Source organism: Orcinus orca, chromosome 11 (assembly GCF_937001465.1).
Source record: "Orcinus orca chromosome 11, mOrcOrc1.1, whole genome shotgun sequence".
NCBI lineage: Eukaryota > Metazoa > Chordata > Mammalia > Artiodactyla > Delphinidae > Orcinus > Orcinus orca.
The window spans coordinates 15,448,039-15,463,049 of record NC_064569.1 but is presented as its reverse complement, the minus strand read 5'-3'; the positions used below and the strand labels follow the sequence as shown (position 1 = coordinate 15,463,049).

Sequence of the window (15,011 nt, the reverse complement as noted above, 5' to 3'; positions counted from 1 at the left end):
TTTATGTGTGTTAATTATACTCAACCAAGGGCTTTAACAAGTGCTTGAAAACTAATACTTATGCTCAACAATTAAAAAAAAATTAACTTCCAGATACTGAACCCCTTTAACTATACCCATTCAACCTTAAGAAAGTATGATTTTATTTGAGGAAAAGTGCTTCTATTGAGAAGTGAGATTTAATTTGCTGGGTAGAGATGCAGCAAATCTTCTGGCTGGGATTTTTATTATTGTTTCCCTGAAAACAATTACCTTTATAAGTAAGTACTTTCAAACATCCTTTATAAGTACTTTAAAACATCCTTTCTTCCCCCACCACCGCCCAGAACTACCTCTGGCTTTTCTTCTAATCAAATTTTATTTTTGAAACAGCAACTGTTTCTCACAATTTGTCCCTTGAGAAAATTAGAAAAGTGAGCACCAAGGGTGGAGGAGAAGAAAACGGAAGTGAGCAACTGAATCACGGGAGTCGGGTTTTGCAGCCCTGGCTGAGCTGCACTCCTGAGAGAAGAGACTGGCAGACAGCCACCCAGACCGGAAGGACATTCCACTATTACAAAAGTTCATCTCCTTTTAACCAAAACATTAGTAACTCGTTGTTTTCTGGTTTCCTACTATCGAGAGGTAAGAGTTACAGTAAGTCTTCAGTTAATTTTACTATGTTAGTTCATTAAAGTACGTTATAAATCTTGCATCACCAGCTTCCCACCTAACAACACAACACAACATTTTTTCTCATCCACAATCACCTGCTTTTCCTCCGTTTCCTCTAGCCCTTATTTTCGGTCTCCTCTGCAGGCCCACCATCCTTTTTTTTCCCTTTAAATGTTAATGTTCTTTCTGATTTTCATCCTTACCTTTAAGCATATCTGATATAATGATGACACCCCAAATCTTATTCAAGCCCAGATCTCTCTCTGGAGATACAGACTGCAGGCACCTCAGATCCAACCTGTCCAATCACTCATTACCTTCTCTCTTCCCAAACCTTCTCTATGCAGTGAAAGGCACCGGACAACGCCTGATGACCAGACCAAAAAGCAGGGCGTCATTCTTGATTTCCCCCAGCCGCTCAAATTAGACTTGAGTGAGACCAGTTTGCGATCAAGCACATCCAAGCACCCAACTAGCCTTGTCAATTATATCGTGAATACATCCCCTTCCTCTCCTCATTTCACTCATGCCAATAGTTTCTGAACTTTCTCCAATTCATTCTCCAGATTCTGCAGCAGGGATGATACTGCTGAAACACCGATCTGCATACATCTCCTCTGGCTTCTCTCTCCAGCCTCACTTCCCATCCATCATCACAGCAGTTGTGCCTAAGCCAGACTCATGTCTTCGGAGTCCTTTCCCAGCTCTATCAGTTCTGCATATGTAAACCAAGATAAGCATACCATCCTTCATATCTTGCCCCATATTTCACTTCCTCCAAAGAGGTTTTCCTGAACACTTAGGTTGTGTTGGTTGTCCCTGAAACATCTTCTTACAGCATCCTGTTCTTCCATCACTGTATTTATCACCATATACTGTACCTGTTTGTTTAACTTTCTCCTCTACTGGACTAAGAACCTTTGTGAGAAATCTGGACTATATCTTTTCAGTATTTCACTTTCTGGCCCCATGATTACCATAGAGTAGTTATACTGTAAGTATATGAAAGAACAAATGTGTACATGAATGAATAAATGCTTAGATGAATAAATATAATACTTAGCCATGTGCATGATGAGCTTAAGAAAGCCAAGGAATGAGACTGATAACTAGAGAGCCTAAGCCTTTCTGGTCTCCACGTTACATGTCTCAGGAGAGCTTTGTATTACATCAAGCTGCAGAAGCTACTAGTGGAAAACAGCAGGGCGGTGGGGAGAGTGAAGACAAGTTCTCACTGTGTGTGTGTGTGTGTGTGTGCGCGCGCGCGCGCGTGTGCGTACGCGTGCACGCACGTGTGCATGTAGAGGGGTGAGGCTAGGTCTTGCGACTTTCCTCATCCCAAACAAACATGATCTGTACCCACAGCCTATGCCTTCTCTTGTGCTGGGCCAGGGAGGATGACTCCTTGCTATTAGTAAAGTTGGGTGACAGAACACTGAGAGGCAGAGAAAAAACGCTGATATCTGATTACCATCAAAAAAAGATGAGTAATGAAGCTGTAATATCTCAAACGCAATTTGAACTCAATACTTTGAATTGGTATCTCAGAAATCAGTCTCCCACCAACATAACAGGAAAGAAACCTGGGTTCACAAGGTTTCTTGTGAACATAACAAGACACTTACCCCCTGGTTTCTTCTTCATGACCTCTCCCCTTCTGGATTTTAATCCACTGTTCCAGCTGTTGCATTGAATTCGTTCTCTGTATGACTCGATCAGCCTCTGTGTGTAAGGGCCCTGTATTTGGGTGACTTCCACCTCTAAGGTCTGCCAGGCTAACATTGACCGTTTTGTTCTCTGAACTATTCACATTGACTGGCCTGTAGTGTCCAGTCTGACCCGGGCACGTTGACCCGCTCTCATATTCAGACGACAGAGAATTCAATTTTACACTACTAATTTTTGTTAAAGGTCTATCTTGGCCATCCTTCTGAAATCCATATCTTTCAGCTTCTAATGCCTTTTTTTCTTCATTTTTGCTCATTTCCTTGTTTTTCTGGTTATTTTGGACCTCTGGTTTAATTAGCACTCTATGGTTGGGAAAGTTATTGATTTCTTTAGTTGGTGCATTCTCAGATGTAATCTTATCCACTCTGAAATCAGAGAAGAAAGCCAGAGTAAATCAGATGAAGTAATGCACATGTTATTTCTGGGATTCAATCTAGGAAAAACATAAAATTACCTTCGACTTTACCAAAAAAAAAAACCCCGAAATGGTCACAGAGAAGTCTGCACAAATCCCCAGTATTGTAGTATGAAAACTCAAGTACGAAACCAGAATGTATAAACAGAAAGAGGAAAAAAAATTAAACCTAAAATATACAGCGTATAAAGCACTAGAGGAAAAAAAGTGATGAGTGTCCCCACCATTAAAAATCTGGAAAGAAAGCAAATAAGATTGCCCTTTGACAGTGAAACCACAAAAATCCACACTTAAAAGACCACAGTAACTAGTCATTTGAAATAACATGGTTTCCAGCCAGGAGGGTTAACTCACCAGGAGACAAACATGACTCTGGTTTGTGGCAACGGAAATTACATTCTGATGCTATCAAAGATCTGAACCCTATGACTGATTAACTCTCTGTGTCTATGTTCAAGAGGACCTGAGTTTCAGGTTAAGAGCTCTTGGAGCCAGACTGCATGTGCTCAGCTGACAGCTCTACCTCTTACGAGCTGCGTTTTGGGCAAGGTGCAGAAACTGACCAAGCCTCAATCTTCCCTGTGGTGAATGGGGAAAATTGTAGCACCAAGGAGACAAGATTGTTGTGAGGACTAGATGAGTAAGTCAGTGGCTGCCACGGACTCTATTACCGCTACCATTCCATCTCATCAAGCAATTGTGGATTCGAATCTGGCATCTCGTGTCCACATCACCGCAGGAAGAATGGGCTGCTCAGCAGTATGTGCCTGGGCCACTGGGCAGTTTTACTGCTCACCATGCCAGCTGCTGTATCTGGGTCTTGTTGATGAGAATCAGCTTCCCTGAGACCAATCACTTCCAGGATCTGACAAGACCAAGCTGAGTGTCTGAACCTGCATGAAATTGCCAAGATCATACCACACCAGGGAGGCCCCTCTCGGGAACTGGCCAACCTTGCACATTTCAATACATAATAATGCTCCTATTGGATCCTCAGTGTGCTATTGCTGCCAGTTTCAGTGATGTGTAGAAAATACATAATCTATACATATCCTATACAGCTATACAGAGATAGCTCGTTAGGAATACAATCAGTGAGAAAAAATAAAAGGAAATGTGACTATTTTCTTTGGAGTTATGGACTATCCATATATTTATGTTAGATAAAACTCATAGCTTCCAGGTTGGAAGGAATATCAGACACTGTTAAAGTTTACTAAGATATGCTATAGAGCTTCTTTCCCTTGAAAGATAAGAGTCAGAGAAGATCTATACTAAAAGCACATTTATCCGTGCTAAATTCAGGGGTGGGGAGGATTTTTTAACATTGAATACCAAATATCTGAAAAGGTTTTTTAAAACCAGTTACCTCTTGTCTACCAAAAGCTATTATTTTAAATTAGAACTGCAATGAGTTTTTCCTCAATTTTTTTCTCAGAGATTTAAGAGATGTAATCAAAAAAGACACATGCTGACTTTTCTCTAAGTGGAACTAAAACTGATTCAGAAATGTATGCTAAGATAACATAAATAATGTAAAACTTGTGATCCAATTTTAAAAAGTGACATTTAAGTTACTGCAGAAAATACATGCAAATATAGAAAATGAAAATAATGGGCCCAGAGATGGAAATTATTCAGAGAATGTATATTATGCTTAGATTTTTTAATGCCATCAAGGTTCTGCACACTCGGGGAAAATGACACTGTAATTCATAGGTTAAATACTTTATAAATTTAGAAGAAATGAACTATCTAGTTAAAAACTGGATGTTCTATCTCTTAGGTGATATGCCGTGATAAACATTTGTAAGTATTCTGGCCACACGGGAAAAAGAGCCCAATACCTTAAAACCAAGTAAACAAAATCTCCCCATCTTATGAAATGAAATAGCATAGTAATTAGGTACCTTCATATTGAATGATTAAGACTACCAAGGCAGAATAAAAATGCTAAGAGCTAGAAGTAGAATAAAGGACATAATTTCTAGAGGATAATGGCGACTGACACCAGGTTGGGCCATTAGGTGGTATTCAACAATTCCTGGCTAATAGGGCAAATTATATCAACACAACTGGCTAAAAATTGCTGTGAGCACATAATCAACGAATAGTTGTCACAGTCAAAACAAAATATTGAATATCATCTTTATCACCATAAATTATGAGTAATTATTAGTTTTTAGAGTGGAAAATACAAGAAAATGGAAGTTGAAATTCTGGGATAAGTGAACACACAATACTGAAATTACCTGGCAATCATATATCTTAATTATTATATTGATTTCTGTATTCTAAACAATTCCCTGAAAATTCTACTCTTAAGTTAATATTATCTTAAGATTTTCAATGAATTTTTTTCACCTACAAATTTTCTCTAGCTGTCAATCATAATCACCTCATTTTTACATCCATTCAGGTTGCTTTTACACATGGAATTCCAAAAGCAGATTTTCCTTTTATTAGCTCTCAACCCAGAAAATGTATACGGTTGAGGTGGTTACTCTCTCTTTTTTTTAAAAAATTAATTAATTAATTAATTTTTGGCTGCATTGGGTCTTCGTTGCTGCACACAGGCTTTCTCTAGTTGCAGGGAGCGGGGGCTACTCTTTGTTGCAGTGCGCCGGCTTCTCATTGCAGTGGCTTCTCTTGTTGCGGAGCATGGGCTCTAGGCACGTGGGCTTCAGCAGTTGTGGCTCGTGGGCTTCAGTAGTTGCGGCGCACGGGCTCTAAAGCACAGGCTCAGTAGTTGTGCCGAGCGGGGGTTATTCTTCACTGCAGCGTGTGGGCTTCTCACTGCAGTGGCTTCTCTTGTTGCGAAGCACGGGCTCTAGGAGTGCGGAATTTAGTAGTTGTGGCTCATGGGCTTCAGTAGTTGTGGTGCACGGGTTTAGTTGCTCCGTGGCATGTGGGATCTTCCCGGACCAGGGCTCAAACCCGTGTCCCCTGCATTGGCAGGAGGATTCTCAACCACTGCGCCACCAGGGAAGCCCCGAGGTGGTTACTCTTAAAAATAGGTGTCCCAGAGTTCAACCCTGGACCTTCTTTCCTTTTTTTCTCCATACTTTTCCCTAGCTCTAATTACTAGTGATTAATTTGGAATAGATACTTTAAAAAATAAACACAAATTTACTTATATAGCATCAACTTGAGTCTTTTAACCAACACAGTCAAAAGACTTTATTAACAGGTACACTTTAAAAAAAAAAGAGATTTACAATGTAACAATCATATAATTTCCTGAGAAGAGAGCAAAAAGATCAAATTTGCAAGTTAGCGATCTTCCTTATATGAGATATGCGCTCAATTGTTGCTGACTGGAAGAAAAATTTAACTGTATCATAGATCTTTCTTCAAATTATAGGAATATATAACAAAAATGTTGTAAGCCCATTATTCAGCTGCTATTTACATATTTTAGAAAGAGATTTCCTCTCACTAGTTCTTTTTTTTTTTTTTGCGGTACACGGGCCTCTCACTGTTGTGGCCTCTCCCGTTGCAGAGCACAGGCTCCGGACGCGCAGGCTCAGCGGCCATGGCTCATGGGCCCAGCTGCTCCGCGGCATGTGGGATCTTCCCGGCCCGTGGCACGAACCCGTGTCCCCTGCATCGGCAGGCGGACTCTCAACCACTGCGCCGCCAGGGAAGCCCTCACTAGTTCTGAATATAGTCAAATATTAAAATGATTCATATGTTAAAGCAGGGGAAAAAAATCACACTTAGATCAATTTTAACAGTACATATTTATATTACTGAAGAATCTAAGCCCTGGAGTTTTAAAAGAAAGAAGGTAGAATTCATCAAGAAGTAGATATATTTAGAAATAATCTAAATGCTTGATGAACTATTTTCTGGAGACATTCATCATAAAACAATCAGAATTAACCCAGAAATGCCAAAGAAATGAAACTCATCAAAAAATTTTATTTTAGGGCTTCCCTGGTGGCGCAGTGGTTGAGAGTCCGCCTGCCGGTGCAGGGGACGCGGGTTCGTGCCCCGGTCCGGGAGGATCCCACATGCCGCGGAGCGGCTGGGCCCGTGAGCCATGGCCGCTGAGCCTGCGCGTCCAGAGCCTGTGCTCTGCAGCGGAAGAGGCCACAACAGTGAGAGGTCCGCATACCGCAAAAAAAAAAAAAAAAAAAAAATTTATTTTAATTTATTAAACTTGAAAAACATCCAACATAATATAAAAACACAATGAAATTAACTTCATGAATATAAATTCCCTTCTAAGATTCAGAACCTTAAAAAACACTGTCTTGTGTACTTTTAAGATAGCAATTGAAAATATACTTACCGGAAATTAAACGTAATTCTGTAAGAAGAAAGAACGTTCAGTTGGAATGTTAGGATTCTGCATTCACCTCAGTACACTGATAGGTGAAAATGAATAAAGAGGGAAGGTGGAATAAAAATGCAGGTGGTATTTCAAACTAACTAAAGGTGTACTAGTTTAATATAAAACATGAATTAATCCTTGCTTTCTGGGGAAGAAGTGGTTTCATATCATGACTACTAAAATGATATGTACTATGATAATGACATACTTGCAAGGCATGGAATAAAATGTAAGTGGAAATCACCATTATTTTCCCTACAAGCCTTTACCTTTTCACAGGTTCTGTCTGTACCAGGGCAGCATCTAACATGGCTTTCATCCACAACTCCATTTCCTTTCCTGTGTCAGTGCAGAAATAATAGGTCCGCATGTTTGGATGGGCTGCCTGATTGAAAATGGCACGATCATTTTAAATAGAAATATGGTATCTGTAAAAGAAAAAGAAAGAAAGTTCGGTGGCTCTCTACACAGATCATTACTATCCAATTTCAAAGAAAGCAGACTTGTCTTACATACCGATATAGAAATGAGGGACTTAAGAAAAATACAATTCAATATTGAAAAATACATACATATTTTTTCTAACTTTACCATTTTTCTTTTTCTTAAAAAAAAAAAAAAAAGATGTATAGGAGGGGAAAGAGGTAAGAAAGGAAGCAGCTGGCCATCCCTGTTCCATGCACACATCCCTAGCAATTTCCATTTACTACAATTCACATCTCTCTATTCAAGAATGTTCCAGAGCAACCAGCAACACAAGTCACTGAAATGTACATATCATAGCATTTCCCTCCTGTGTTACCAGTTCCTTTAGCCCTTAAAAGGTGCTGCTGTTTAAAGCATGTTGACTAATCCTTACAGACATCTATACACAAACATAAAAGATCTATAAATGACCCAAAATGGCACTGCCCTTTAGCTTTTCTTCTCAAGTTTCAGAGTGAAAATGTAAATACACTGGGTTTGAGGCCTATATAACTGGTAAGTAGGTTTCTTTCTTTATGGTGGCAATCTGCCTCTATCCAGAGAAACAGAAAACAACACAAAGAAGGCGCTGCTGAGGGACAGCTACCCAAGTCCAAGCACTGAGTGCTCAGCTTAGCCCTGGGCCTGCAGCGCAAAGATGGACAGCAGCAGTAGCTACAGCAGAGCAGAAAACAAAGCCAGATTAACACAACATGGTTAAATCAACTAGACTTCAATAAAATTTCTTTAAAAAAGAAGGGGGAAAAAAAAAAGTAAGAAAGAAAACAAAGACCAGGGTGGGGAATTCTGTGGGGGGAACCATTCTTAATTTCCATTTAAGAATGCCTGTGACAGCTCCCTGGTAGACACTGAAGGACAAGGAAAAAGAAACAAAAGCTACTTCAGCATAGAATGAGGCAGAAGGAAGGGCACTAAGCACAGAGTTAGTCTAAAGAGACGAGAGGAGTAAATCTGGAGCCACACACTTCACTCAGAGATCCTGACTATCTATCTGCTTTACTTACGATGGCAAATTAGCTGCTTCAGAATCTTTTTCAGAATCAGGATATAAATAAATTCAATCAACACAGTGAGCAAATTAACTTACAGAACCAACAAATCTCACTTGACCACGTAAGGGATGTAACACTATCTACGGAAACCACGTGAAAGAAACAGCTCAAATGGCACCAGTTGTTAAAATGATTAAAACCACCACCAAGAGTCACTGGACTGGCTGAGTGGGGTTTTGGAGAAATGGATGAAGACCACTGCCCCTATCTGTGATCAACGGAAGGAACACTGGGCTGGTGCTCAGAGGACCCAGGTGTAGCCAGGACTCAAGACACTAACACACCACACCCAAGCTTGTGATCCGTCAAATGGGAATATTTACAAGATGAGGGCAAAGTTCCCGATTTAGCTTTAAGTTCCACAGTTTTGTTCAACAATTGTCTATAACTTCTACTTACCACTGTGAAAGCAGCAGCATCAGTGCCAACGGACTTAGTAGTAAAAGTGTCTCATAAATTCAGAGAAAACAACATGGCAGAGAAGAGAATTTGAAATAGAAATCATTATCCTCGTTACAGATAAAATCCAATCAAGATTAAACCGAATAATTACAGAGACAATATACTTAACACGCATGGTCACTTTTACTGCTATTTTAACATTCTATTTATATATTTTTAAAAAATCTATGTTTTTTTAGAGTTTAAGAACCAGCAAAATGTCCTATGACTAGTACAAATTCAATAAACATTTGACAAGTTGATGAGCAAACAAAAAAATTTAAACCTGTGCCCAAATAACAGTGTTAGTATCACAGAGTTGGGCAATGTACTTTTAAAAAGTTATTACTTTAAGTTATCAGTATTAGAGTTTGCTATAGCATCTTAAAATACTTAATTCCATTTCTCTGGTTCATACTGTTAATAACATTTATTGAAATGGGTAGCGACTGCCCTTGTAGCCACTGGTCTTTGCTCAGATATTACATTCTCTTTGAGGTCACCCATCACCCTCCCACCACTCCTGCCTTTCCCTCTCTTTTCTCCACAGCTAATAATGTAACACGTTAATTGGCAAAAGTTGTAAATCAGCTGCAGTCCTGAGTATTCTTTAAAAGTGGACAGGAATTAAAAATTGAATCAATTTTATAATGGTGCAAACATTTTCATTGTTAAATAACAGCATATGTTACCCTTGTATTTCCTCTTTTCCTTAAAATGAAAAATTTAAACCCTTCAGAGTTCTTAATTTAACACTGATTTTTAAAAAAATAGGTGACTTCTGAAATTTATTTCAGCCATAATCATAAAGCAAAGAATGCAGTATGGCCTTTGAAAACAAAAGTAACCAACTGAGCGTTCAAGTGGCCTCTTGAGGGTGCTCTACAAGCCAGCACATCACAGAGATGCAGAGATGGGGGGGTATTGTTACTTAGGGGAGGGAGGCTCAGGTCTGCTTAGATTTAGTAATAGATTTAATGTTTCAACTGCAATATTCTCTCAAAACTATCTGATGTTCATGAAGTACTTAGACCCAAGAATATCTTTGTAAATATCCTATAAAATCATGAATGCACACGTATTATGTTAAATAACACACCACCCCCAAATTTACTATGAAAAAATTCAAACATACAGTAACCCTTCAGGAATAGTACAACGATCACCAGGATACCTACAGCTATATCCATCAATTATTAGCATTTTAACATATTTGCTTTAACTAGAACCATTTGAAAGCAGAGACATAAAAGACCCTTGGCCCCTAAATATTTGAGCACATACTGCCTAATTAAAGGGACACTCTCCTCCTCGACCCGAAGACCACTATTATGTTTTAAATATAAAAATAACTGTTACTAAAATATCTTTTTGTAATAATCCATGGTCAATATCCACTTTTTAATCAGTGCAAGATTCAAATGCAGAATAAAAAAGTATGATTATTTCCTTACCTTAAAAGCATACTTGCGATTGATGTGATCCTCGGAGGTAAGCATAGCTATCTGAAAACTAGGCAACAGTATGCTTCCCAGAATACCCTCTTCTTTCTCATCTAAGAGATAATTGAACACCTGATTAGACTGTTAAATGTTCTCATGAAACAATAAATTTTCTTGAAACTTATTTTGACAAAAAATCAAAAGATTTTCATATATTAATGAAGAATTCATGTATTGTTTAGGTAGTTCTTTGTAAGGTTTTAAAAGAAAAGATTAAATAGCAGAGTATATATACTGCTTTACTTTCAACATGCTTCCCTATCCTAAGCAAATCAGAAATTGGCCCACATGTCAGAAAAAGGTCAATTAGACAGAAAAACAGCATACATTTCTTTGGCATATAGACTGCATGCTACAAAGCCCTTTGACATGTGATTCACTGAAACTACATTAGCATGTAAGTGAGGACACAGAAAATTTATAAAAGGAATCCACCCACATGGCTGGTAGGATATAAATGTGCAACCATTTTAAAGCTAGGACAAATGCACGGCTCACTTGTCACATCCTTCAGACTTGGCTCAATTTCTCATTAATAAAGCCTTCCTTGACTGCTCTATTTTAAAGTGCTTCCCACCCTGACCCATCCCAGAGCCCTCTCTTCTCCTTCTGGAACTCCACCACTGTCTCCCCTCACCACCACCCCAATTACTGCTGATACACTGTATGTTTTAGTTTTTTATTTATCATCTTTCTTTCTCCACTGGAATGTAACTCCATGAAGACACTTAGAACAACAGTAGCAGATACTCAAAAAATTTTGAATAAATGATGATACACATAAATACATTATTGTAAACTATGCTATAAAAATCATACGCTTTTTAAGCATATATCTTTGAAGGGTTGTTTTTAATCAGTCGCTACAATATACAATAAAGTTATGGGAATAAATTACAGGCCTACAAGGCAAGCACATAAAATATACCCAGGAAAAAGATAAAACATTAATCTCGGCACAGTATAGATTCACATTATTAACTTGCTGCCTGGGGGCAGAGATGTTTATGAAACTTGAAATACATAGTACATTGTTAGAGACCCAAAAGACAAGTCAATAAAGCTGTGCATTAGGCTGATGAACTCCCCAATGAGAAAAACCATAAATGAGAAATAATTCTTTTTATTATGCTTACCATGTTTTTTTATTATTATAAACTTAACGAGGGATTTTATTTATTTTCCCTTCACTTCTAGACTATATGGTAAAACTTCCAAAAGAAAAAAGTCACATTAGAGGTTATTTCTATAGCTTTTCTCACAACAGTGGAACAAAATTTTGCTTTTACTATACTGTACTCATTCAGGTACAGTTCACTAATACAAGTAAGAATGAACAAAAGTGCAGATTTATTCTAAAAGGTAAAAAAAAAAGAGGCAGAGAGCAGACATCAATTATAGAGAACATGACAATTTTCTATAATTGAGTCATATTCTAATTTTAAATCCAACTTTATGCTTATATAAAGCATATAATCAGAAACAGCTTGAAGTCATCTTTATTAAAAGATCATTTTTTATCAAATAATACCTTCTTCTATGTTGCATAATTGGAACTTTAGGAAATAACTTTCCTAAAGTTATTTCAGAATATGCAGCATCAATAAGCACAGGGTGACTTCACTGGATTAGCATGGACTGTTTCCTGGCCAGATTCCAAGCAGCTCTGAGATCCTGGGCAAGTTACTGATGCTGGGCATCTCAGTTTCATCTACTACAAAACTGAGGAAAACAAGACTTACCACTGAGGAACTTGTTGTGAGGGTTAAATTATTTAACAGACATAATGAACGCAATAATGCACTCAGCTCATACTAAGTGTTCAGTAACTACTGCCATTATTACATAAAACTGAAGGCATATAATATCTTCATCTGTCAAATGACTAACCGAAGAGTCCCCTGCTAGATCACTTAAATGTTCCTAATCATGGCTTTCTTTATAGTTCTCTACCTAGGTAACTGTCTACCTAGGCAACTGTCTTACTGATTTTTTTTTACTGTCTTAACTCTACCTAGGTATCTGTCTTAGTTTCTATCACCCAGCGGGCCTCGTATACTGCCAAGCGAAGGGTAGGAACTGAGTGATGTTTGTAGAAAGAACGAACTCCTAGTTGGGGACGGAGAGTCGGCCAGGCCTTTCTTAGACTGCACGGCAGCCTAACTTCTCCCTCTGCCCTATCCTACTTCCCTCCGTTCCCGGGCCCAGGTCCCGATACCAAGAACACTCCCCAGTAGGCCTCTTGCACCCTGATCTCCATCACAAGGCTCGCTGCCTGAGGAACACAACCTGGGACAGGAACCATAAAAATCTCAACATTTTAGCGGATTCAAGTGACATTTTAGATTCCCCCATTCCTTCTTTCGCTTTAAAGACGTTTGGGAACAAGACAAGAAATACATACAGTCACAGCTGGGTAAGTAACTTACAGACCGGAATGTTGTTACTCATTATCGTTCCTCGCCAGAATACTTTAATATTTTGCTAACTGGTCTCTTGGCTTCAAGTGCTACGGTGATTTTTCTAAAATGTACATTGATCTTGATACTATTTTTTGTATTCAAGACAGGAGTTTAAATTCATTAGAATAACAAACAAATGCCTTTTGTGCCTTGATCTACTTTTTAGCCTTTACTCTTGCTACGTCTTCAGACATAACCTTCATTCCTTAAGTCCTATATGTAAAATTTTACAAATATGTCATGCTCACTCATGCTTTGTACATGCTAAGTCCTTTGTCAAGATCACCCTTCTTTCCTAATCCCTTCCTTGCACAGGCCTGGTCAACACTCATCAACACAACTGAATACTATAACATTTTTTCTCAGACTCCTTCTGCTAATCTGTGAGTTCCATAAGGAGAGGGGTTTATATTGTTAATTTCTGCATCCTACCACCTAATAAGATGTCTGGTGCATCAAAAGAGCTCCCTGGGACTTCCCTGGTGGTGCAGTGGTTGAGAGTCCGCCTGCCGACGCAGGGGACGTGGGTTCGTGCCCTGGGCCGGGAAGATCCCACATGCCGCGGAACGGCTGGGCCTGTGAGCCATGGCCGCTGAGCCTGCGCGTCTGGAGCTTGTGCTCCACAACTGGAAGAGGCCACAGCAGTGAGAGGCCCGCACACCCCCCCCCAAAAAAAAAAAAAGCTCCCTGTTAGTTACCACCCTAGTCTAAAGCCATCATCATTTCTACACAGTAACTGCTAACTCTTGTTTCCTTCCTTCCCCTTTATAACTCATTCTCTAACAGCAGCTTGAGTGAGCTTTTGGAAATGTAAATCAAAAGCATATCACTCTTACGCTTAAAAATACACAGCTGTTTCCTTATGGTATCTTGGGCAGAACCTAAACTCCAACAGAATCCAAGACTGGTGCAATCTCCCATCCATCTCTTTCCCTACTGCTAACCTCCCTGCTTGGTACACTGGTTTCTTTCTGCTTCTTCAACATCCCAAACACTTTCCTACCACAGAGCCTTTGCGCTATTGCCCCCCGCCCCCCCCCCCCCCCCCCGGCCTGAATGCTCTGCTCACTCTGCCTCCTCCTTGTCATTGGGATCTTGCTACCTAAAACATCGGCTCGGAGCCCTGGTCCATAGAGGCCCTTGCCCCATGCCCTTCTTTTCATATCATGACCTTATTTTCCTAAAAACACTTACCATGGTCTTGTTTATTTATCTGAGTTTATCTACTGTCTCCCTGACCTCTCTAGATGACAAGCTTCATGGAAGCCTTCTTTCACTGCTATTTTGAAAATACCTGGAACGAAGCGGGTCCTGCTCAGTAAACATTCGTTGAGTGAACTGCGTCCCACGGTAAACTTCATCAATAGACTGACTACAGAACAGAGCAATTTCAGTACTTTATCACAGTGTTCACGATATGCCTGGTATATTGTAAAGAACAGTGGGAACCTGGGCTTCCATCTGGTGTTGGATGCTATCCTATTGCAAAAAAACAGCAAAGCTCTTATTCTCTCTCTGAATTATTTCCCATATCCGTAAAACACAGACTGACCTGTCAAAAAATTCTGACAGCACGTTCTGTATGTTAGTATATTAAATGCTTTGAGACATATGGAAGAAATGAATGGGGCCATTGTATTCAGGGTACAAGAGAAGACGAGATTGGGAATTCCCTAAGCGTGGAGCCCTAAGCCCAGTGGTTAGGGCTCCACGCTTTCACTGTCGTGGGCCAGGGTTCGATCCCTGGTCGGGGAACTAAGATCCCACAAGCTGTGCAGCGTGGCCAAAAAAAAAAAAGAGAGAGAGAGAAGACGAGATCTGGGTGTTTAGGAGAAGTGTCTGGGTGCAGATCCTGGCTTTGAGACTTGCTTGGGGAGACAGGCCAGCAATTGGACCTTGCTGCCCTTAGTTTCCTCTCGTGTGAATGGGAAT

The 15,011-nt window shown here is 39.6% G+C and overlaps 1 protein-coding gene across 33 annotated transcripts in view; it reads right to left on the bottom strand.

The window, feature by feature from the left end:
• The window catches only part of PLEKHA5 (pleckstrin homology domain containing A5), a 243,153-nt gene that overhangs the window by 70,390 nt on the left and 157,752 nt on the right, over nt 1–15,011 (bottom strand). For 27 of the 33 annotated variants that reach the window (XR_004483819.2, XR_004483820.2, XR_004483821.2 and 24 more), the window contains 3 exons: nt 10,570–10,670; nt 7,406–7,521; nt 2,280–2,747 (listed from right to left, as the gene is read on the bottom strand). Coding sequence is in view for 29 of the 33 variants with exons in the window: in XM_033430287.2 (XP_033286178.1) it covers nt 2,280–2,747; nt 7,406–7,521; nt 10,570–10,670 (685 nt within the window). In the remaining 4 variants the exon portion in view is untranslated. Of the gene's footprint in view, nt 1–2,279; nt 2,748–7,405; nt 7,565–10,569; nt 10,671–12,148; nt 13,483–14,373; nt 14,559–15,011 lie in introns of those variants that run through there. The other 6 variants (XM_049695098.1, XM_049695100.1, XM_033430290.2 and 3 more) reach the window with 6 other exon arrangements.